The 24,987-nt window shown below is 42.8% G+C and overlaps 1 protein-coding gene across 4 annotated transcripts in view; it reads right to left on the bottom strand.

Annotated features, from left to right (window-relative positions):
• Nucleotides 1-17,341, bottom strand: part of TBATA (thymus, brain and testes associated) — a 20,902-nt gene extending 3,561 nt beyond the window's left edge. Inside the window, exons 1-10 of one of the 4 annotated variants that reach the window (XM_032782740.1) lie at nt 17,244-17,341; nt 16,995-17,143; nt 14,264-14,320; nt 10,788-11,035; nt 10,001-10,171; nt 8,071-8,162; nt 6,559-6,723; nt 2,789-2,870; nt 1,405-1,570; nt 802-851 (exon numbers count right to left, since the gene is read on the bottom strand). In XM_032782740.1, the coding sequence (XP_032638631.1) occupies nt 802-851; nt 1,405-1,570; nt 2,789-2,870; nt 6,559-6,723; nt 8,071-8,162; nt 10,001-10,171; nt 10,788-11,035; nt 14,264-14,320; nt 16,995-17,011 (1,048 nt within the window). In that variant the 5' untranslated portion in view covers nt 17,012-17,143; nt 17,244-17,341. Of the gene's footprint in view, nt 1-801; nt 852-1,404; nt 1,571-2,788; nt 2,871-6,558; nt 6,724-8,070; nt 8,163-10,000; nt 10,172-10,787; nt 11,036-14,195; nt 14,321-16,994; nt 17,144-17,243 lie in introns of those variants that run through there. The other 3 variants (XM_032782741.1, XM_032782742.1, XM_032782744.1) reach the window with 3 other exon arrangements.
• Nucleotides 17,342-24,987: the final 7,646 nt, after the last annotated feature.

Below are 24,987 nucleotides of genomic sequence, written 5' to 3'. Positions count from 1 at the left end.
ACTGCCTTCTAGAAAGGTCTTAATTGGCTCCAGGTGCCTTGATTAACCTGGAGCAACTGCCATTTGGTTACCATGGTCCTAGGGATTTGTTTAGCCTGGGGCTAACATACCTGTTTCTCAGTACTTTACTGTAGCCATCTGGCCTTGCCCCATCACATGGAGGTTTAGGTTGGATATTAGGAAAAACTCTCTCACTAGGAGTGTGGTGAAGCACTGGAATAGGTTACCTAGGGAGGTGGTGGAATCTCCTTCCTTAGAGGTTTTTAAGGTCAGCCTTGATAAAGCCCTGGGTGGGATGATTTAGTTGGGGATTGGTCCTGCTTTGAGCAGGGGGTTGGACTAGATGACCTCCTGAGGTCTCTTCCAACCCTAATATTCTATGATTTTTTCACAGGGCATGCATTACCGTTCACTCAGAGGTAACAACAAAAAGGATCTCTGAACTCCTACTCTGTGTTACCAAAATATAGCCTTCAAAGAATTTGCTGTCGTTTATTTGTCTATCTGTAGAATATTTTTACTCTCATAGTAAGGTGTGAATGTTCAGAAAGTCTGATCAAGTGGTCTGGGAGCCAGAACCTCTTGGTTTCTATTCTTAGCTCTGCCATTAGCTCACTGTGTAACTCCTGGGAAATCACTTAACTTCTCTAAGGCATCACCCGTAAAATGGGTAAAATACTTCCTTACCTCAAAGGTCTATTGCTGCTTAATTAATTAATGTTTATAAAATGTCTTAAGACCCTTGGATTCAAAGGGAGTATGTAATAAATACAAAGTATTTATTTATTATAATATTTTTACCTGGCTTGTCTTCCTCTGGAATGGGTTCTTGCTTCTGACTCTGAGACAATCTGTTATAAAGAAATGCAGAGAAAACTAAGTATTTTTCTAAATCTAAAATTCTAAATTTTGAATAAACCCGGTAGTCATGAAAATGAAAGGTTGCATTAGTCTGCCACTTTTCCATTCACTTCCTGTGTTTATGTGTATTTTTATTTTCTAGTTTCTCTGTTCATGCTATTGACTGGAAGTCCACATACAAGTACTGAAATCCAAGCCTCTGCACAATTTTACCAATTCACCTTAATCTCTGACCCATGTGCTACTGAAATAATGGGCCCCCACTGAGCAACGACTGCAAGCCATGCCATTGACTTAAATGGGCTTTGGATCAGGCCCTCAGTTAAACCAGTTGAAATGGGGAGAGGGGAGCTAAGTAGGTGGACAAAATCAGTTTTATTGCTTGCTTGATGAATCTCTTTCTGTGTAACGGCCTCTTTCTCTCTTCTTGCTGCTGTATATGCAAACTAATGTATCCAACATGTCTCCAGCCCTCAGTAAGTGAAATGTTTCAGTTCTCTGCCACACTGTGAACATCCAATTGAATAGTTTTTATGAGAGAACCTGACTGGATGATTCCTTCCCAAGTGTTGCCCTCTGGAGGACAGGCCCACTGCAGCCTGGGACATCTGGGACTGAAGTCTCTGCTCCAGGCTTGTGCTCAAGGATTTGGGCTCCGGTTGTAGGTTGGCAGTTGCAGTCTGCAACATCCTCATAACAAGATCCTTTTCTGTAATGAGAGGAAGACAAGTAGGCAGCAGAAGAAACAACATCTCACCTGTTACAACAGAGAGAGAGAGAGACAAGTTCCAATCTGGAAAAATTTGAATGTCACAAAATGATTTCCCTATGCCATGGATTCTGTCACTTTCTTCACCCCCTATATACAGCATGTGTTCAAGCAGAGCAGAGAGAAGTCGATCAGTCAGAAGTACAGCAGGACTCCAGTGATACCCTGTTCTTGGGAGAGTGGCATGTGTAATGGTCTCTTGCTGCAATACAGGTCCATGAAGCCACGAGCTACAGTGCTACCTAAGATACAAGAGCCACTCTAGCTCCCACTATTCCCTTTTTGTGGAAATAGGGATTTCCCCTACTCAACTGGTACACACCCAGAACAAATACCCTTAAAATGAATACAATCAATACAATCTGACCAACAATATTTATCTTCCTACAGCTGCATTTTTATATTGGAACTCAATAGTGAAGCCTGAATTCAGCAGCAGCAGCTTAAGCTTAAGCTTTACCTTTCCTTAAGCTTCAGCCTGTAACTCAGAAGCAAAATATTCAAACATAAAAGCCTAAAACAAATATTTAAGCAGATAAATAAGTGATCTGACTTTCATAGATACTGAGCACCTGAAGCCCCCATTGAGGTCAATGGGAGCTCAGCACCTGTGGAAATCAGGTATTGATTTAGGAGCCTTATTTTGAAAATTTTGGCCTACAACTTTTACATAGAAACAGTCCTTTACTCTGATGCTGGGCCATATTCAATAATAGTCAGTGAGACCCAAAAGACAATCACTGGCAGGAAAGATAGAATGAAGAAAAAACTGAGACTAGAGAGGGACATTTTTTAGAAAGCCATGCATGCCATCCATCTGCCCAGATTCTATACCAATCTCATCATCGCAGCATCTGAGTCCCTGAACACCAAGCAAAATTCATATCCTTAGTTCTTCACCAGTTACTGCAAACCAGGTCATTAGAAAACCCTAATAGATTCTATACAAAGGAATCTTTCCTCCAGAAGCAACTTTTCCCTCATAGAAAAATGTGTACTCCACAAACTCAGGTTGATCTGAAAGGCTGTAAACTGTGTGTTGGGAATAAACTTGTGGTTGCTGAAGTAGAGACAATTAGCGTGCCAAACTCTGAGAATAGAAGTGGGTGTCTATTCCTCTTGTCCAGGCACCAAGTTGAGGTTCCAGGTTCGTCTCACCCCTCTGACCAGCTGTGAGCAGCCATTGCTGAATAGCCGACAAGGAGTCTGTCTGCAGGATCTGACACAGCAGCTCCAAAATCTGTTGGCAGAAAAGCAAAGTAGAAAGTGACAGCATGATCAGGTCAGAGTGACACTGATTGTACCTGGAACACAGGAAAACAGGAGGTCATTAGGGTATGCATACACAGGCACCTTGCTTATCTAGACACCGTACAGGTGTGGACTTTGTCTTTTAGTTTGAGTTACTGTTCCCTGCTCAGGGTCTAACCTACACATTTGAAAATATAATAAAAGCAGTAAAGGATGATCTATCAAAGCCTACTGTGTGCAAGGGTAGATATCTCCCTCTCTTCCCCAACAGTGACTAGGATAAGGCTCTGATCACTGAGTCAGTGTTTAAATTGGACTAAACTTGTTAGGACATTGGGTCTTCTGTTGCACTGCATCTCACCCCTTCCTGACCAGTGTCCCTGTATACAGGCACTCTAACGCACCACATGAGAGTACATTATCAGTTAGGAGTGAACTCATGTCTCATGTTCTGTGTTTTTTTTTACCATCTCTTGTTTCCCTCTATCTATTGTGCCTAGAGTTAGCAAATCAGGGGCAGGCCTAGTCACACTTGCTATACATGCTAAACTGGAACTTCTCATTCTCCTCCCAGCCTACAAAGGAGATGAACTTCAAAATGTTTCTTGGGCACTGCTGCAGATTCTCATGAATCTCTCTTCTTAGTACCCCTTTCTGCAATTAACCTGGTGCTGTCTGCTGTCACTTCACCCTTTAAAAATGAAACCATATCAAATCCAAGATGTGGGAAACAAAACGACTTCTAGTAAATAAACTTGTCTCCTTGAGGGAGGGAGGGAGGAAATGACTCCTACAAGAGCAGTATTTATTCCCTTCCCATTGTTTACACGTCAGTCCTCTATTCCCTGCCCAGCCTGTCATCAGTCAACATTTTTATTAATGATCTCGAAGTAAATATCAAATTTTTCAGCCAAAGGTGAAGTCATACATCCAGGAACAAAAGAATGGCTAATATAGTCTTTGGATGTATAAACAGGGGAATAGTGAGTAAGATTAGGGAAGTGATTTTTACCTCTGCACATGACATTGGTAAGACTGATATTAGAATACTGCATCCAGTTATGATGGCCACATTTTTAAAAAGATGTTGAAAAAGTCAATCAGGTGCAGAAAAGAGCCACAAAATTATTTGAAAGTTAGAGAAAATGTCTTTAAGAGCTCAATCTGTTTAGTTTATCTAAAAGACTATTGAGCGATGACTTGATTACAATGTACAAGTATCTTAATGGGGAGAAAATACCAGGTACTAAGTGGCATTTTAATATAACAGAGAAAAGCAGAACAAGAACCAAGGGCTAGAAGTTGAAGCCAGACCAATTCAAGTTAGAAATAAGGCACATAGTTTTAACAGTAAAAAGAACCGAAGTACTTGTGGCACCTTTGAGACTAACAAATTTATTTGGGCATAAGCTTTCATGAGCTAAACCCACTTCATCAGAGGCATGCAGTGGAAAATACAGTAGGAAAATATATATACAAAGAATATGAAAAAATGGGGGTTGCAATACCAATTCTAATGAGACTAATCAATTAAGGTGGGGTATTATCAGCAAAAGAAAAAAAACTTTTGTAGTGATAATCAGGATGGCCTATTTCAAACAGTTGACAAGAAGGTGTGAGTAACAGGAGGGGAAAAATTAACATGGAGGAATAGTTTTTAGTTTGTATAATGACTCATCCACGCCCAGTCTTTATGCAAGCCCAGTATAATTGTGTCCAGTTTGCAGATTAATTCCAGTTCTGCAGTTTCTCATTGGAGTCTGTTTTTGAAGGTTTTTTTGTTGAAGAATTGTGACTTTCAGGTCTGTAATTGAGTGTCCAGGAGGTTGAAGTCTGATTTGTGCCCGTTTATTCTTTTGCATAGAGACTGTCCGGTTTGGCCAATGTACATGGCAGAGGGGCATTGCTGGTACATGATGGCATATATCACATTGGTAGACGTGTAGATGAATGAACCTTTGATGGTGTGGCTGATGTGGTTAGGTCCTATGATGGTGTCCCTTGAATAGAATGTGATATATGCCATCATATGCCAGCAATCCCCTCTGCCATATACATTGGCCAAACCGAACAGTCTCTATTGCAGTCTCTACGGGTTTTAGCCCACGAAAGCTCATACCCAAATACATTTGTTTCTAAGGTGCCACAAGGACTCCTCATTGTTTTTGCTGATACAGATTAACATGACTACCACTCTAAAACCAGTTATTATCTAATGACTTTTAGGATGAAACCCTGGACCCATTCATGGCAAAACTCCCATTGACTTTAGGGGCCAGGATTTCACTAAGTCTTCATAGCAGTAAATTTAAAAACATCAGTATAGCAGTAGTGTCTCTGTTCCAGTCTTTTTGAAGATGCCATTGGCTAGATCTTCAGCTGGCATAAATAGGTGCAACTTCATTGAAGCCAGTGGAATGAGATTGATTTACACCAGCTGAGGATATGGGCCCATATATCCATAGATCGATGATGAATAAAAATGTCAGGAAAATATTGACGTATGTGGGACATTTATCCAAGTTGAACAACTTTCAGTGCAGGCACTCTTAAAATGTCAAACGGCAGGTTTGCCCTGGTTCTCACTTCAGAACAGTGAATAACAAGCAGCTAAGGTATTAAGCCTTCCTATGTGTGGCTACATGCAGCAGCTGTTCTCTGTTGTGGGGGCTTCTGAATGGGTACATGAAGTTACAGAATCATAGAATATCAAGGTTGGAAGGGACCTCAGGAGGTCATCTAGTCCAACCCCCTGCTCAGAGCAGGACCTAAACCCCAACTAAATCATCCCAGCTGTGGTTTTGTCAAGCCTGACCTTAAAAACCTCTAAGGAAGGAGATTCCACCATCTCCCTAGGTAACCTATTCCAGTGCTTCACCACACTCCTAGTGAAAAACATTTTCCTAATATTCAATCTAAACCTCCTCCACTGCAACTTGAGACCATTATTCCTTATTATATCATCTGGTACCACTGAGAACAGTCTAGATCAGGGGTTGGCAACCTTTCAGAAGTGGTGTGTTGAGTCTTCATTTATTCACTCTAATTTAAGGTTTCGCCTGATGGTGTGGCTGATGTGATTAGGTCCTATGATGGTATCCCTTTAATAGATATGTGGACAGAGTTGGCAATGGGCTTTGTTGCAAGGATAGGTTACTGGGATAGTGTTTCTGTTGTGTGGTGTGTGGTTGCTGGTGAGTATTTGCTTCAGGCTGGGGCAACCTGAAGCATATCCGTAAGAGAGGACTGGCCGTTCCCAAGATCTGTGAGAGTGAGGGATCATCATTCAGGATAGTTTGTAGATCCTTGATGATACGCTGGAGAGGTATCATGCCACACATCCCTAAGTAGCGCCCCACTCCCCCAACGGGCCAATTGGTCATGCAGTCCCACCGAGGTGGGTTACTTTATTGACTCTGGTCATTAGGCCAAGCTGCCCTGAGTGGAAGGGCTGCTTTACTGACTCCGGCCACTAGGCCGTAGTACCATGTTTTATAGACAGAGACATGAACACAGATCTAACGGGGTGCTATACAGTTTTTTTCCATACCTGACCCAGCACACGGGATGGAGTGTACCTACACTGCAACAGTCCTAAAGGAAAAACAGTCACACAGAGGAAGTGAGCAGCAGGAAGTACCAAGTGTAGCTATTCTTTCTCATTATGTTCTACTTACTACCAGCTCTTGGTCCTGGAAAGACAAGGCAGCATCTTTGCCTTTGTTCTTCGCATTATTCCGGCACAGCTGTTGCGGGGTATGGCGGACTGTTGCCCGAGAAGAAGGTGGGATGAGGCGCCCAGTTTCTGCTGAGTACTGTGTTGCTCTCCAGGGCTCTTCCGCCTGTTAAAATGCCAATGCGCACATGCTTTCTGATTAGAGGGCTGAGAGTGGGACAGGGGTTGCACAGGAGATACAATGATTCGCACAAGACTGATTGTAAAAAGGCTGTGACAAAATGGGAAATCTTCATCAAAGAGGTGCCTGTCTGTTGCCAAAAATATGAATGCACCCGCTGCTGTTAAAGTGAAGCTACTGTGGTACTAAAAGCTCACCTGGGAGGTGTGTTTCTCTCCAGCTGTGAACTGTGCACTGATTTTGCAAATAATGTTTTACTTAAAATTGAAACTTGTGCACCACCTACTGCTCTCAGTCAGAAGAGACAGACAACTGAATGGTCAAAACCCAAACACAGCTAAACCCATAGCTGTCCTTATGCAGCTATAATCATTTATAAGTTAACACTGACATTATCTGGTCCCAGTATTAAAGAATGCTAATCCAGGGTGCTGAATTTGGTTCTCTTGAAAGTGAGTGACTGATAGCACTCACTGGAGCTGATACAGTGCAAGCAGAAGTTGTGTAAACTTACTCTGTGCAGTGGTACATATGCACCTCAATCCTGATCTGTAATATGCATTGGTATTTAGCTCTGGCCCCCACAGCACTGCCAGTGTCCTTTGATCCTGACCTAAAGCACCTCTGCTGTGTCCAGCCATGATCTTTCATGGCTCCGTAATCTTGACCTGCAACATCCTGTAGGTCCTGATCCTCCCTCCACTGGAGATTAACAGTTGTGCCGTTGTGCGATTGTTTTGTGATGTGCTTTTACAAGAGTTTGAAACCAATTTCATCTGCACCCTAAAGTAGATTTGAGCCTATGTTCAAGAGGTGAAAAACTAGTGTAGACCCACTTCTCCTTTTGGTGTGATCCCCTCTGTGTAGTTGTTAAAGACTCAAAACTACAAATTTTGGCTCCAGATATTAAACACCACAGAGAATGGGATAGTAGAGATCCAGAAGTTATGATCCAGCACATTATAAAAGCAAAGAAATCATCTGCAACATTTGGTTCTGGGTTCAGATTTTGGTCAATCTTCAAAATCTGGGGATCTCCAGATCTGTGCATAGGTCACATTCCATTGCACATTTTGCCTTGTTTAGATTAGGAGTAAATAGTTTTAAATTACCCATCTTTACAAAATAGATTTCCACGTGACCCTTCAAGTCTTGATGCTGTCACCAGCAGACACGTGACCTACAGTAGTGATACAACTGCCTCATGAAAATCTCTCTTCAGGTGTCTCTCCTCCCTCCCCTCCATTTCTTTATTTCATTCCAGGTATTGATTAGATGACATTCAATAGCAAAGTAGCCCTAAGTGTCATGCTCGCAGTATGAAAAACTCACCACTTCCTTCTGCTCCATTTCGGTGGAGGAGGAAGCACTAACTCTGGCAGCGAGTTCCCTCAGTTCTTCTCTCCATGCATCTGACAACGAGCCTGTGAGAGAGAGGAGACACACGAGAAAGCTCAGTATAGTTGCACCACTTCAGTTCCTACAGCACTTATAAACCCTGCATATGTCTGAACAGAGACCACACCTTGAATTCCTCCCCCTAGGCATCCATGACTTCCTATTTTCACTGTGGAAAAGAATTTGCATGGTCTCATCCTGAGGCCAACAATTCCCCTGCAGAGCTTGGATGGAAATGAGATGCAAATAATTGGTAGCTACAACAACTGGATATATTACAATGTATTATGGGATGTACTGTATCTTGAGCAGTGATACTCTTTGTATGAGAGCGAGTGGAAAGGAAAGTTCCTATATTTCACATCATGAGTAGCCCTAAAGGTAACACAGACATGCATGTGCAAACGTCATAGTATAATACAGGAAGGAGATAGAGGCTCATACAGACAGGAGGGTTGTTGCAGAGCTGTATGAGAGGATGAGGAGGGGAGGGAAGAGGGGAGAATCTCTCAAATCTCTGATCTTTTTCACTGTTAAAACCTCCTGTTTGGGCTCTGGGCTCTGCAGGGAGGATCAGGGCTGCGGGGGTACAGAAGGCTAAAAAGGAGATCACTAAAATCACGGTGAGAGCCCTGTGCGCCACAGCCTCTTGCTTAAGATGAGCTGTTCAGAATCAGACACCCTGCCGCCTGCTTGGGTTCTGTTGTATCAAGTGGTTGGTGCAACATCAAAGCGTTGTGCATGTCTGAGGTCTGATGCCTTCCAGGTGAAGGGAGAACCCATGGCTTCATATTGCCAGAAATAAAGCTGCTGGAGAATGCGGAGGAGTCCAGAACAAAAGGTCACTGTGCTCACAGTGATATCTCTGAAAGATGGGAAAGGATAAGCAGGCACTCTAACCCAGCGGCTCTCAACCTTTTCAGTCTACTGTACCCCTCTCAGGAGTCTGATTTGTTTTGTGTACCATCAAGTTTCACCTCACTTAAAAACTGCTAGCTTAGAAAATCAGACATAAAAATGCAAAAGTGTCATAGCACACCATTACTGAAAAATCGCTTACTTTCTCATTTTTACTATATGATTATAAAATAAATCAATTGGAATATAAATATTGTACTTACATTTCAGTGTATAAGTATATAGAGCAATATAAACAAGTCATTGTCGGTATGAAATTTTAGTTTGTACTGACTTTGCTGGTGCTTTTTATGTCACTTGTTGTAAAACTAGGCAAATATCTAGATGAGGAAGATTTCTGAGTACCCCCAGTGCTATGGGTACCCCTGGGTGAGAACCATTGCTCTAACATAAGAGGCTTTAGGGTTAGGAAATAATTACTCTCACTCCATTTATTTGAGATACTGTTAATTAGGTTGTTTGCAAGGAACCAATTTAAACCCGATGATGATATTTAATGGCATGGCCCTTCACTTAATTGCCATGGTAATTCCACTTGCTTGGGATACGTGCAAGCGATTAAGTGGTTCTAAAATAGGGTTATCTGGCCCTTGTAAAAATGAGAAGCTGATGGTGCTTTTGTATGCCACAGGAAGACTTCTGCCAGGGTAAATCTGCTTTTCCATCAGTGCTGTGTAGCTATACATCATGTCTCTGAAACCTGGCATTACGTTCCTCTGGTTCAAAACCACTTCAGCTCAGAAAGGCAGGAAAAATAATCAGGCTGTCTTTTGTCAATGTAAGACCTGATCTACCTCCAGTCCTGTAGCAAGTCAAAACAAGTGAAGTCATTTGAGAACCATTTCAGGTACTGCATGATTGATTCTGTTAATTAAGGAATTCCACTTAATTGGACAAAAGGCCATCTAACAGGGCATCCCGATCAAGCAGTCTACAGCACACTAACCTACAGTTAACCTGGGGACCAGATTACTATGTGGATCTCCAATGGGCATCTGAGCCCCTGGTACCCCCAATACGGTAGTAGATAGCTGGCCTTTTATCATTGGATGAGGTGACAGAGGGGTCAGCATAGACCACCCGTCATTAACCATACAGATGGGGACGCCATTTAAGCCTACAAAAGAAAATGAAAAGAGGCAACTATCAGTGAGTTACTCAATGGAAGAAGTACAAAAGAAAATTATCTTTCACCTTGCATAACACACACAGCATTTACAGTTACTTTCTGCCTGAATAATAAATCTGTAGGTGCATGCATTCTGCTATGGCATACATAGATCAATTTTCCTTCCTGCCCACAATAATACTGAATGGATTCCTGAAGCACCTCTGTTTATAGCTCTCTATTTAGTTAGGGAATACACAATTTGGATGAATTACACTACTGCAAATACACATCTGGGATTATTTTATCCAGATGATGCAGTAGCTGATTTTCTGAACTAGGTCCTGTGATGGAGCAAAGACATGCATGGGATTAACCAAAGGTGTCTCAGATCATCACAGCTGCTCAGAATAACTATCAGGACAACACTCTAGAAACATTATTCAGTCAGAGTTCTGCTACTTTCCTCATATCCCACTGTGCTCTGCAATCAGGCCTGTGCTGAAGCATTACATAGATTTTTCTGTTTCCTCCCATCCCATCTGACCTCTGCTCCTCAGCAAAGAATGGCCACATAATTAATGCCTTCAATTCCTGTTTCCTGCCCCCCATCCTAAGGCCATACCTTGGATGTGGGTCACTCGGTGAGGATGGGGATTGTGCCGTGAGAAGAAAGAATGGTGGCTGAGGTTGCCAAAGCGAGAGTTGTTCTTTGACTGGGGTCTCTTGGCCTCCGTATTAAACCGCAGTGGCGTGTTCAGGGCCACGTGTTTGAGTTTCCCTGCTAATGCTGTGATGTCTTTTCCTTTGACTGGACCAGCAACTGGGCTCCTTAGCGTCTCCATCTTCTCCTTAGCAGATATACACTTGGTTCTTGGAGAAAAAGAGAAGAAAACCACTTATCAGCATGCCATCACATTTTATGAAAATGTCTATATCTTAGGTACAAGTCAGGTTCATGGAAGACAGAGTAAGAGTCCATTCCAAGTAGGCACCAAACTCCAGTGCAGGTTATCTTCCTCTCAGGGATTTCACCCCAAGGCCATTGTGACCAGACAGAGAGATCCACCATCATCTATTCTTTTCCTCCACATCCCAAGGGATTGTGGCAGACTGAGGGAATCCTCTCCCTTATTGACATTGGAGCAGACTTTGTTAGAATGTTTTATTTACAGAAAGGGAAATCTTGGATCTGAATTTTGTACCCACCTGAAATGCATTTAATGCTCTAGACAAATTTACTGAGGAAAAACAGCTTGAATGAAATACCCGAGTGAAGAGAAGCTGATAGGAAAGTTTTCTGTGTGTGTTGAACAGGTCCGTTCTGTATTTATGCGAACACTCTGTTGTTACCTGTAGGCCAGCAAGAGCTCACATGAGTATGGAAGCTGGGAAGCAAGCCCACACAAACTCCTGTGCTTCTGCTGACATGCAGAAAAAGGAGCCTTCTGAGGAAACCCCCATGAAAACAAAAACAACTGAGAACTGCCCCAGCTGGCAGCTTTGATGAGTAACTCAGAGTCATGGCTTCTTAATCTGTCATCTGCTGAGACAGGAAAGGTTAGAAGTACAACTTTACCACAGCACTGAGATCACATTCTCAAAACTGACAAAAACTCCTCCATTCAGAGGATCATTAGCTGACATTTCATCAGATGACTCCTAGCATTATCAGCTTCAACGCTAATATGAGGAGCAGGAGCCATTGCAGCATCATGCTCATGCTTCACTGCATTTCTTAGCCAGAAAAAAACATCATTGTATTTTACTGGAGTGTCTGGCTCAGTGTTCTGTTTCCTAGATCAGAAGTATAGGAGACCCAGGAATATGTGGGTTCTGATTTTTCCTCATGATCATCTTAACTCAGCTCTGATCCTTTTGAAGTGCTACAAAAAAAGATCGTTTTAGGACTCCCCACGTAGTTCCCGATGGCAGCCCACTAGTGTCAGAGTGCTCTATGCTTTGGCAGGAACAAAGTTTTCAAAATGCTCTCTGTTGCAGCAGAAGAATGATGAGCAGGGAAGGTTTCTTTGGAAGTGATTTGCAGGCCCAGGCAGTATTTTCAAACAGGGGCTATTAGCCGCTGAGTAGAGCTGAGTAAATGCTGAATTTTGCCTGAATATTCATTGAGACCCCTTCTGTGTTTGCTTTACACATGAATACAAGTTGATTGACAGCCATGTTTGTAGAAATGGCAGGTTTTCAGGCAACTTTTGTAGAGAGTGAATCTGAATTCATTACCATGAGTATTAGCATCAGAAACCTGATTCTAAGCATTGTGCTCATCCAATCAGGGAATGGAAACATACTCTGTGTACTATGGGCAAGACTTGGGGTGTTGGGAAAAAGGTGGTTTAGAGCAGGGATGGGCAAACTATGGCCAGCGGGCCAGATCCGGCCCCTCAGGGCTCTGGATCCAGCCTGCGGGATTGCCCCCACCAGTGCCATGGGCCCCGCACCGCTCTCAGAAGCAGCCAGCACCAGTTCCCTGCAGCCCCTGGGGGGATGGGGGGCAGAGGGCGCCATGTGTTGACCTTGCATTCAGGCACTTCCCCCGCAGCTCCATTGGCTGGGAATGGGGAACCGCGGCCAATGGGAGCTTTGGGGGAGGTACCTGGAGGCACAGCAAGAGCAGCGCAGGAGGAGCCCTCCTCCTCCCCCCTTCCCAGGGGCCGCAGTGCTTCCTGGAGTGGGTGTGGGGCCAGGGACAGAGCAGGAAGGCAGGGAGCCTGCCCTGGCCCTGGTGCATGCCATTGCCACCCTGGAGCTGCTTTAGGTAAGCAGTGCCAGGCCAAAGCCCGAACCCTCCTGCACTCCGCCACCCAACTCCCTGCCCTAAGCCCCCTGCCTGCACCTCGCACCCCTCCTGCCTCCCTGCCCTGACCCCCTCCTGCATTCCGCACTCCTCTTGCACCCCAATCCCCTTCCCTGAGCCCCCTCCTACAGCCCGGACCCCTCCTCTGCCTCAATCTCTTGCCCTGAGACCTTTCTCCACACCGCACCCCCTCCCACACCCTGCACTCCCTCCCGCACCCCAACCCCCTGCCCCGGCCCTGCATACAATTTCCGCACCCAGATGTGGCCCTCAGCCCAAAAAGTTTGCCCACCCCTGCTTTAGAGCCACCTTTACACTCCACTGAGGCTGGGGGCAGCCAGGGGACAGTTCATCCCCTCCTGTAAGTGTAAGATCAGCCTCAGGTTGTTGTAATCTACCCCAGCTATAATAGTTCCTTAGATGGCTGTTCTGCTGTCTCAGAATTACCCCAACATGCCTCTTCTCCCTGATGTGTCCCCTATCTTTGGAGCAGGGCATGAAGGGGTGGCATACAACTGACTACTCGGCTTCTATACCAGCCTGGAATTCACCTACAAAAGGGGAATCCCCAGTAATCCTGTTATGCCTCCTTTGTCCCAAGGACAGTGTAAAAGAGTCAGCTCACATATAGAGAATCTAGCCCTGGGCATCCAAATAAAACAGCTCACTCTGAAGGCACTGAACATCCCCAACAAACTGCTTATAAACAAGCCACAGACCAAGGATTATCAGCAGAAATTACTCAGTGAATAATTTCATACTGAAAATATAGTTCAGAAAAATGTTCTCTTTTTGCAAACAAAGTGGGAACAGGAAATAAGGTGACATTCATTGTGAATTATTTGTTATGAACGATTCACCCAGGTTTAGTTCTGGGAATGGATGCTGCCTCTGTACTTATCACCCCTGGTTTCAAAATGAAAACCAAAACCAGACTTTTTGATTGTACATCACTCAGCGTTGTTACCGCACAGTGTAACTTGAACTCTGTTTATGTCACTACACAGGAAACCTGGTGTGTACAGGCTTATTAGCTAGAAAGCTAACACACCAAACTTCAAGCAGAATGTTTCTTTTGTCTGCCTGATGGCGATGGGCCCAGCAGGCTTCCCTCTGTCAGCAATGAAACACCTATCACCACCCCATATGACCATTTTTAGTCAGAAGCCCCATCAGCTCAGTTACTGTTTCCAGGGGTACAAGCTGCTGCTTTCCCACCTGCTCACTCATGGTATTGCTGCTTAGATGTTTCTTCCAAATACAGGGAATGGCACTTGGGTACTTACTCCAGCTGCTGAAGAACAGGTTCCAAGTTTTTTATCTCTGTTGCCATTTTAGTGATTCTATGACAATACAGAAAAATTGGTGATTATTCCAGCATCCGTAGCTGCACAGTTCAGTTGGGAATTCAGACACATGGATTCTATGTACATGTTCTATATACCTATGGAGACACTCTCCATCTGTTGTGTGGGGAGACAGAATCTTTCTTTGCACAATTGCTATAATTTAAGGTACATTCAGCTCCTGAACTCACTTATACCATGGTTTGAGAGGCGTTGAGCTCTCACAACAATCAAACCATTGACCTCTCTTTGTGTCAGTTTCCTCACCTGTAAGATGGGGCTAACAGTATCTCCCTCACAGGGGTGTTGTGAGGATTAGTGAATGTTTATAAAAGGTTCTATAAGGGGGGAGTAATATTATACCACGCTGTTTTGACAGGTGCTTCCTGAAGTAGCATTTACAAATAGAAACAAAGACTTACTCCCTCAGGGCTTTCATGAGTTCCCTTAGGAATCATGACACTGGTCACCTTGTGACTGCACAATGAATCCCTAAATCACACAACAGGCCCTGGGTGTGGGTTGGTGCTTATCAGGGATTAGTGGGAGTCATTGCTCAGTACCCATGGGCATAGGTTTGTTTCAAACATGCCACGCATACTAAAAAAGGGCAGAACAAACCACAGGAAGACGCTTTAGGTGCTATCATTTCCCTTTACCCTCTGTTTCATAATTCACCATTTCAAATGTAACTAAAGTGGAGCCCACTGGGGAGATCATTGACATACAGTTTATCTATATTTGCTTGAGCATTTCTTTAGCTAGGAGTTTAGAAACTACTGCTATTTAAAGGTCAGTGCCTGAATATCTGTTTGAAAGCTATTTTGTCCATGCCCTACCTAGGCCAAACCACCACCTTGCCACCCCCATGGTAATTCTAAAGAATGCCTGGTGCTGAAGACGCAGCTGGGCAGCAAACAAGAGAAGTTTAAAGAAGTATTTTGCAAACTATAGTGTGGATCTCAGTGACCAGGCCTAAGAGGAGATTATGATACCCCCCTGCCGCCATATTCAGCAGCACCCCAACAATGCAGTCACATGTAAACAGTGGGCCGTAAGAAGTCCAGCCAGCTCTCACCAGTCGTCAGACAGATGACATAAGAACATAACATAAGAACACACGAACAGCCGTACCAGGTCAGACCAAAGGTCCATCATCTGTCTACCGACAGTGGCCATGCCAGGTGCCCCAGAGGGAGTGAAGGTAACAGGCAATGATTAAGTGATTTCTCTCCTGCCATCCATCTCCATCCTCTGGTGAACAGAGGCTAGGGACACCATTCTTTATCGTTCCTGGCTAATAGTCATTTATGGACTTAATCACCATGAATTCATCCAGTTCCCTTTTAAATACTGTTACAGTCACAGCCTTCACAACCTCCACAGGTAAGGAGTTCCACAAGTTGACTGTGCGCTGTGTGAAGAAGAACTTCCTTTTATTTGTTTTAAACCTGCTACCTATTAATTTCATTTGGTAACCCCTAGTTCTTGTATTATGGGAATAAGTAAATAACTTTTCCTTATCCACTTTCTCCACATCACTCATGATTTTATATACCTCTATCATATCCCCCTTAGTCTCCTCTTTTCCAAGCTGACACCTTAACAAGTCACTGTGAGTTATTTAATTAAAGTTCATTTAAATAAATCCTCTGCAGGGCTGCCCAGAGGATTCAGGGGGCCTGGGGCAAAACAATTTCAGGGGCCCCTTCCGTAAAAAAAAGTTGCAATACTATATTCTCGTGGGGGCCCCTGCAGGGCCTGGGGCAAATTGCCACACTTGCTCCCTGGGTGGCCCTGATCCTCATCTCCCCAGTAATTTGGGGCTGGTTCTTCCCCTTGTGAAACAGACTTGTGGCAGTTTCACTATTGTGATGGATCTACTGTAGGAATCAAAATTGTGAGCTGTATACATATAGTTGGTTTCGCAGCTGAGGTGTATAGGATTGGTGTATGTTTGTACTTTAAGTAGATGACCTAATAAATCTTTTCACCCCTCATTTCTAAAACTCTTTGAAAGCTCCCTAAAAATGTATTTTAATTCAGGTGAAACCTTCCTAATAGTAGTATGCCCAGAAGGCACAGCAGGATGGTTTTGTGATTAAGCTGGTAGACTGCAATTTAGCAGAGCTACATTCAAATCCTAGCTGTTCTGCAGATCTCTTGTGTGATCTGGAGCAAGACACTTAATCTCTCTATGCTTCAATTCCTCCACTGTAAAATGAAGATAATGGTACTTATATTCTCCCATCATTTGTTTATCTTATCTATTTATATAGATTGTAAGCTATTCGGAGCAGGGACTGGTTCATTCTACATTTATGTACAGCGACTAGCACAATGGGGCTCTGTACGTGGAGACCCCAACCAAGATCAATGGTAATGCAAATAAATAAATACATAAAATAATGCCAGCAGGGACTCTGCTAATCATGTAAATAGTCAGAGCCGAGAAACAAAACTAGCCTGATCTTGAAAAATTCTGTGCACCGTCAACTCCTCCTGAAGCTAATGGGAGTTGAGAGTCCTGAATACCTTATAGGCTCAGGCATGAGATAAGAAAAACCAACAATAATTACCAAGGTAATGTGGGGGAGTGGACACTCAAACATGAGGGCTATAAAAGCCGCAGCACTAAGTCTCAGACTTTGGGAATTATGAAGCTACCTACCTGCCCATCCCAGCCATTTTATGTGCGAGTGTACCTTTCTTTTCACACACAGGTGGCCTGGGACCATAGCTTGTTCGGACATATTTGCATAAATCAGGGCTACTTGCTAGAAACTTCCTCTCCCCAGCTTCCTACATTTCAGAGGGCTGCTGTTTCAAAGGGAAAGTTGGGACTGTGGTATTTGAGAAAGAAAAGCAGTAAAAGCCAGAAATGTGCCTGTTATTAAATATATATAAAGGACCTACTCACCATTTACACTGCTACCATAGCTTGGGGAATGAGTCCCCTTTGCTCCCACGGTCTGGAGGGAGACATGCAAAGTTACCTCACTTCTGTTAAAAAGTCTGTTTACTTTGTCCCTGATTGTGTTCAGGTTGCTAGGTTACACTTTTGGTGACAGCAGCGAAGCCTCCCCCCCTTTCTCCCAGTGTTCAATTTCCCCTCCTCCTCCACCCCCAAATGGGGCAGTCAAATAACCCCCCTTGCTCTTTACCTTACTAATCTTTTTCTCAATTGCTTTCCATAGTTACGTCTTGAGGCTTTCAATGTGAGAGGCAAGTAAGATTAGCTTGGGTGTGCCAAAGTGGTAGAAGCAAGTTCCAGCACTGCACATCTGAAGCTAAGTTCTCATAGACCTAAACAGACAGACTTACAGCCAAACCACATATGCCTCCTGTAAAACAGATAATCTTGTGAAAGGAGTAGGCTACTTGAATTCCTAATGAGATTTGTTTTTCATTTTGTTGTTAATTTTCTCTTCTGGGAGCAGTGGCATAATCAGTACACTGCTACCTCGATATAACGCCACCCGCTATAACACGAATTTGGATATAACGCGGTAAAGCAGCGCTCGAGGGTGGGGCGGGGGCTGCACACTCTGGTGGATCAAAGCAAGTTCAACATAACACGGTTTCACCTATAACACGGTAAGATTTTTTGGCTCCCAAGGACAGTGTTATATCGAGGTAGAGATGTACTTCAATTCTATGGGGGCAAAATGTACTTCTTGAGGTCAGGAAATTTTCCTGCTAATTTAAGAACCCTAAGGATGCAAAGTGTAATGCATTTTCTTTGAAATTATTATTGCATATACACATTGCATATAAATCGGAAGGCAGATCTTTAAACAGATGAAGCACATTCTACCCTGGACATCTGCCACCTTAGAGAAACATATATTCCATAAAGAGAATGTGGCATGAGGTGTGTATTCAGTCATACTTACCTTCACCAAACAGTCCAAATATGTGCACACTTGGCAGAAAGAAAAGTTCATGGTGCCTATTGGAAAAACAGTAAGAGACTGAAATCTGGAAATAAAAGGATGGTTCTGATGCCTCCAGTAGGCAGAGATTTGGAGGTGACCTAGTGGGAGGCCCTCCAGACTCTGAACAAGGTGTTTAAGGGTAAATTGTCTTGACTCACTTTTTAATGATTGAGAGAAAATAGGATTTTCAAGCAGAAAATTTTCACTCAGTGAATACTAAACATATGGCAAAAATTGCCATAGGATGCCATCACAGCAAAGAGTAGGCATGAATTTAGGATTTAGAATCTGGACTTTTACTGCAAGAATGTGGGCTGAAAGTTACATAACATGTAGCAGGCTTGTTAGGACAAAATAATTTTTCTTGTTCCTAAAATTGTGTTATGTTCCAACGAGCTAAGTTCCTTCATGTCCTCATGGTATATTAACTGGACCTAGAATTGCACAAAGTATGGATAAGCTCCACTGCTTTACTTGCAGTTATACAAGCTAGGATAAGATTTACATCAGCTACCAATCTTTATGCTTCAGTGCATGAGCTGATCATCAACTACAATGAGAAAAAATTTCCCCACCAACTCAACACAAACACATCACACAGCTACACATTTGGGCATTTTCACCCTTTTCTGCCCCATTCAGTAGATGTTCCTGTCTAGGAGAGAACGCAGAACTAGATGGAATGTTGATCTTTCTTGTTTTTCTGCTGCTGCATTATTAGCCCATGGTATGAATATGTATTGACATTCATCTGTTTTGCATGCTACCACTGTATTAAAGTCTGCCAATTTGAAACATAGGCTCAGTAATGCACTGTGAAGCTGTAGGAAGCATTAGCTTTTATTACAGACTGCTTTTATTACAGACTGCTATTATTACAGATAGAAGGGAAAAGAAGCCAGCAACAGGGAAACTATGTGATCCAGTGAAGCTAGAGAGGTGACAGTATAAACTGGGACATCACAGTAACAGCCCAACACAGGTCACGACAGAAAACAAAGTGGCACCAGGCACCAAAATGAAAAGCAGAATGTCTGTAACTTGTGTCATGAGACTCCATTTCTTCTACCACACAGTGCAGCGACAGGGGCAAGCTTGGGATGAAGACACATTCTCTTAAAAGAGTAGTATTTGTGAACTGCAGAGGTCACTACATTTCAAGCCATCCAAAATCTCCATCTGTAATAATATTTTATACTTCACTATAGATGCATTAATAAGTATTGGGGGTGGCTAAATTGGTAGCATAGTGGCTGCATGATATGGGATACAGGTTTCAGTCCCTTACTCTTTGGGCTAGTAGTGGCTAGAAGGCAGTGTGCTCTGCAGTGTGTGGCTGAATGAGCTGAGTGACTAGCTTGAAGGGTGACAGGATAGGTGAGGTAATATCTTTTATTGGACCAACTTCTGTTGGTGGTAGGGACAAGCTTTCGAGCTTCACAGAGCTCATCCATAAGTCTTGAAGGATGTGAAGCTGTACACTGCTGTTTTTGTTCAAAGGACAGTTACTATGAAGGGACTCTAACAATTCCATCAGCTATTCCATGCTACTTTGATCTCTTCTCTACTACTATAGTTTTGGCCTCTGATACCCCCTTGCCACCTTCTCCACAGTTCCGGGCTAGAGAGTTAGTTTGCTTGTTCAGTTGAGCTAGTATATCTGGGACACCTTTTCTGGTCCAAGACATTGAGTCACTTCAGTTGATCATTGACCTAGAGCATCTGAGTACTTGAATTATGCTACAAAAATCTGGTATATTCTGCAAGTGAAGCACCTCTGAAACGAATAATTCTCAGGAGACTTTTCTATTGTAATGCATCTAGAAGCTATTGATCATTTTTCTTGGACTTTGAGACGTGACCATCTATGTTAATACAATTGTACTAGATGCTGTGCATGCTCCGTCTTTGCTGCATGGTTCATTAGGTTGTAATCTCAGCTGTTGCAAGGGAAACCATTCCAGTCCTGTCAATTGGAGATACAACTATTTATTAATTTATTTTTAAAATAGGCTTGTAAACCAATCTATTCTTTGCTATTGATTTGAGATCTTGATTTAGTAAGAGACTGTTTAACAAGTCTCTTTACAATGGATCATTAATGCCCTTCTGCAAGGGTGAGAGACTAGCAGTTGGCTGGGGCGGGGGTAGGGTTGGGAGGAGGGGGAGAAGGAAGGGAGAAGTCTTACTATGCGATTTCCTTGAAGTATAGAGTACTAGACTGGAGACAGTTTAAAAGCCAAGTCAGTGTAAAATTGATGGTCAATGAAACTTAGGGTCCAAAGTACTTAGGAGAGAGGATGCAGACTGCCAATTGTCAGGGAAGTAGGGAACAACATGAAAAGCTCTGCTGAATGGATCCGCAAAACCTACTAAGTGTTGAAGAACAGACCTTCATTGCTAGATTTTTTTTCATATTTCAGCAAAAACAAAAACCTCAGCTAACATGTACAGTACTGCTACTGCACAGCACCTTTTGGGTTTTAAATAGGTAATTGCAGGAAGAGCAGAAGTGCTCACCTGCTCTCAGATATGCAGCTACTCATCCCCAAGCTGCCAGCAGATCTGCCTCTTCATATATAATTGAAGGGTCTTTCAAGTTTAACCTCTTTCTCCTGCTGAACAGGGAGAATAAACGTATTTTTAAATAGGACTTGAATAAGCAGGATTTAGCGGAATAGAAAGGGACATAAGTGTAACTGACACCATAATTGATATTTCAGGATCCTAAAGAATATTTAAAAAATAATGGCAATCCTCTTTATCTCTGAGGTATTTTTGGATGATTGACATTTCACCCCCTCATGAAAGACCTACATTTATTCTGCTCTTCACTTGATTTTCTTGTGGGCAATTTTTTTTTCTTTTAGGTACTTATATCATTGATTATCACGTTTATTTTTTTATTATGGAGGCCTAAGTGGAGACTTCTTCAAGGGACCCCCCTTTCAGAAAGCACTGAGCATGTATCATCTGAAACAAATCAGGCCTTTTTCAAAGGGCACCCCATATCATGAGTCACTTTGGAAAGTCTCTAAGTACCCTTACAGCTCTGGGTTGTGTCAATTAATTTCTTACTATGAAACCAGCTAAAGGGATATACTGGTTTTGGTGTAGCCCATGGAAAAATGCTTTTTTGAACGTCAAAGTAAAGAACTTTTGTGTTTATATTTTGGTGTGCCACATTTGCTAGTGTACACTGTTCCTTTAACTCTAGAAGTCATTGGGACAGTCCATTAGTCCTGCTATTAATAACGTGTTGGATGCAAAGATAGGCGTAATTGGAGAGCATGTAAACCATTATGTCTGTGCATGTTTTACTCTTTTTACACCCCCTACTTTTCAGTTGACATGCTACCATCAGCACCGCATTTGTTTACAGCCTGTGCTCTCATCACAAAATTGATCACTCTTTTGTGCTTGATATAATATTACTTGCTAGGGAGGACATCCTAACAATCATACAAGGTACTCTATTCACCAGTGTAATCTATACTCACTGTGTGCAGATGCATGCTCCAGTAACAAACATCAAGGCAGCCAGAGAAGTCAGTGCCAGAATCATTTTTCATTTGCCAGTGCTCTCTGTTACCAAAAACAGAGCCACAGGCTGGCACTGCCTTATCACAAACCCCACCAAACAGTTGGGGTAAGTGCAGCTCATATATGATGGGTTATATACAGGGGAGAGATGTACTTCCAGCCCTTCCACCCAAGTTTACTGCTGCTTTGGGCATTTCCCTTCCCACCTCCCCAACTTCCTTCTTCAAATGGAAAAACAGCCTACTTCAGCAGCTCATGTTTTAGAGTAGAAATTAAATTTGAAAAGCTTCAAATGCAGTTACAAAAATTCTTGCTCCCCTGTATTCTGAAGAATTATGAGAGGCATGAGTCACCAGTCCAACTCCCACTGCATTTTATGTATATTTTCACAATTAAACAAGTTGATAGGATTCACGTGAAAGATACAATTTGAAAGTATGTTAGGCAGAATCCTTTAAACACCTTTGGTAATTTAAAGAACATCAAAACAACAGTTTACAGGAGCAAGATTAAAGTAATCAACATAAACATGCTTGTTGCCATAAGTGTCTCCTGTTAAAAGTAGCTTGAGCATAAACATTCATTTAATTCAGGAGCTACAGAGTTTGACAAATCCTCATCTGAACTATTGAGACTATTCCCTGTCTGATTTCTTTCCTGTAGCGATACTGGCAACAGCAATTAACCATATATTAAGAAAGTGTTCTTCCCTAGTGAATACCTACAATTTAGCTGGAAATGATATCCAGTTACATTAATCCTCATCTAAGAAGCATTATCGTCACCTTCTGTGCATGAGTTATATCTGCTATACTGGGAAAATGGGGCCAGTATTATTTGCAGGCTATAGTCAACCAATTTGGTGGCTCAGAATTTGTGCATTTTTTGAAAAAATAACTAATATTTGGTGATAAAGCCCTCAAATATGTGAAGTGTGTATTTAATCATCCCTACATGCCATTACATCTTTAAGCACTAAGACATAAGAGCTGCTAAAGTAAATGGAAGGCACAAACTATGATTATTTTTAAGTATTTATGAAATATTATTCCAATTTCAAAATACAGTAGGGATGAGCCTGTGTTTCTGCTCCATTAGCATTGTCACGAGATGTAAAGGCTCTCTGGAATGTAAGGAGTTACTAGGTTCCTGCCTATCAGATGGTTGATCTGGGCAAAGTTATAAAAGGAAAAGAGAAAGTAGGGTAGGGGAAGTTACCACAGGGCAGTGATTCTCAACCAGGGGTACATATACCCCTGGGGTACTCAGAGGTTTTCCAGGGGGTACTCAACTCATCTAGGTCAGTGTTTCTCAACCGGGGGGTTGCAGCCCCCAAAGGGATCATAGGACAGGTTAAGGGGAGTCTCAAGTGCAGGGCTGGCATTAGGGGGTGCCAAGCAGGTAAATGGCCCAGGATTCCACACAACAGGGGGCCCCGTGAAGCTAAGTTACATGCTTCAGCCCCAATGCCTGAGGCGCAGGCTTCTCACAAGTGAAAAACAGGCTCCAGTACCACACTGAAATGTTAGTACAATATTGATATTCCAATTGTTTATTTTATAATTATATGGTAAAAATGAGACAGCGATTTTTCAGTAATAGTGAACTGTGACCCTGTTTTGTATTTTTATGTCTGATATTTGTAAGCAAGTATTTTTTAAGTGAGGTGAAACTTGAGGTTAGGCAAGACAAATCAGACTCCTGAAAGGGTACAGTAGTCTGGAAATGTTGAGAACGACTGCCAGAGGGAAAGGGTGTGTTATCTCTCTTTCCAGGTGGCAAGACTGTGGCTGGTTATTACCTAGTAATTAGAGTTGATTTATTCTTGTTTTTAGTTTGTTTTTTTGGAAATAAAGGAAGCCCAGAAGAAAGTGATGTGAAGAGATTTGGAGCTGGGACTTTATTTTTCCATCCCTGGCTGATGAGTGCACACTGCTTTATTAGTGTGCCTAATAAAGCAGTGTGCCTCAGTTGGTATTGTGGCCTCAATACGGTTGTCTAGAAAGGTGTGCTTCCTGCCCCAGAGAGCTTGCAGTCTAAGGAACTGACACTACAGAGGAGCTCTGTGAGGTTGGACTGCCATTGGCCCCATTGGCTCCAGTGGGGCTTGTCACCATGCAGAGTTCATTGCAGGATCAGGGCCTTAAACCAGATGTAAAAAGCATGGTTACTACACAGGAAGATGAGGGTAACCCTGATAGCTGGTCTATAACTGCATACTTCTAAGTGTATCAGCTGATAGTTCTAAGTCTCTTAAGGTTTTTCTTAACTACAACAAAACCCAACAACTTAACAAAAAGTTCAATCTCAGCAATCCTCACTGGCCATCCACCTAGCAGCATGTAACCCTAAAAAATTGCAAAGACCACTACCTGTCAGAGTGAAAACTGCAAATATTCTCCTCGCTCTTCTGCTAAGGCTATGCAGAGCTGCAATGAAAACATATGCATTCTGCACAGAATATTCCACACACACCAGGTATGTCTAGAAAATGCTGGATTGTTTTGTCACAGTTTTTTTTTTATTATGTAATAGAATAGCGATTGCTATGCTTCCCCTTACTGTTGGTATTCTGAAATATAGCTTTCCATGTTAGCTTCAATGATGCTGTCTGCTGCAAAATGCTTTCACTGGAAATGGAGCTTTTATGGGAAAAATGAGTCTTGCACATAAAGCTGGATAAAATAGCAGGGATCTATGGTTCTTTTCCTTTTGTCACTTTACATTTGGAACTGTCTGCTGCCAGGCCAGCTCAGCTCTGGAGAAGTAGCACTTCCATACTGAACAGTTTCCCCTTGCTTCCTGAAAATACACTATTAAAGTGTATGTATTAACACCATGTGTATAATTAGCTAAGCAATGAAACAGTGGTAGTGTAGTGACTGTAAGCCAGGATATTATTTGCTATGCACAAAGTAATAGTTAAAAATATTGTTGGCTGTTAAACCCCATTTTCCCTTACCCTTGAGTAGGCCATAGGATTTTTGACTTTCACTTGCCCCACAAGTGGACCACTGGGTTTTCAGGGGGAGAGGCCAGCAAAGGTCCACTAAGGCAGCCTCGCCCACCTATGGCTGATGTTGGGGAAAGGTCTCTCCAGGACTCGTGTAGGTTGCTTACAGCCCTTGAAGGAATGGCAGAATCCCATTATTTAGTGTCTTTGAGTGAAGAATGACACTTCAA

Source organism: Chelonoidis abingdonii, chromosome 15, assembly GCF_003597395.2.
Source record: "Chelonoidis abingdonii isolate Lonesome George chromosome 15, CheloAbing_2.0, whole genome shotgun sequence".
In the NCBI taxonomy this organism is placed as follows: domain Eukaryota; kingdom Metazoa; phylum Chordata; order Testudines; family Testudinidae; genus Chelonoidis; species Chelonoidis abingdonii.
This window is presented reverse-complemented; position numbering and strand designations above follow the sequence as displayed.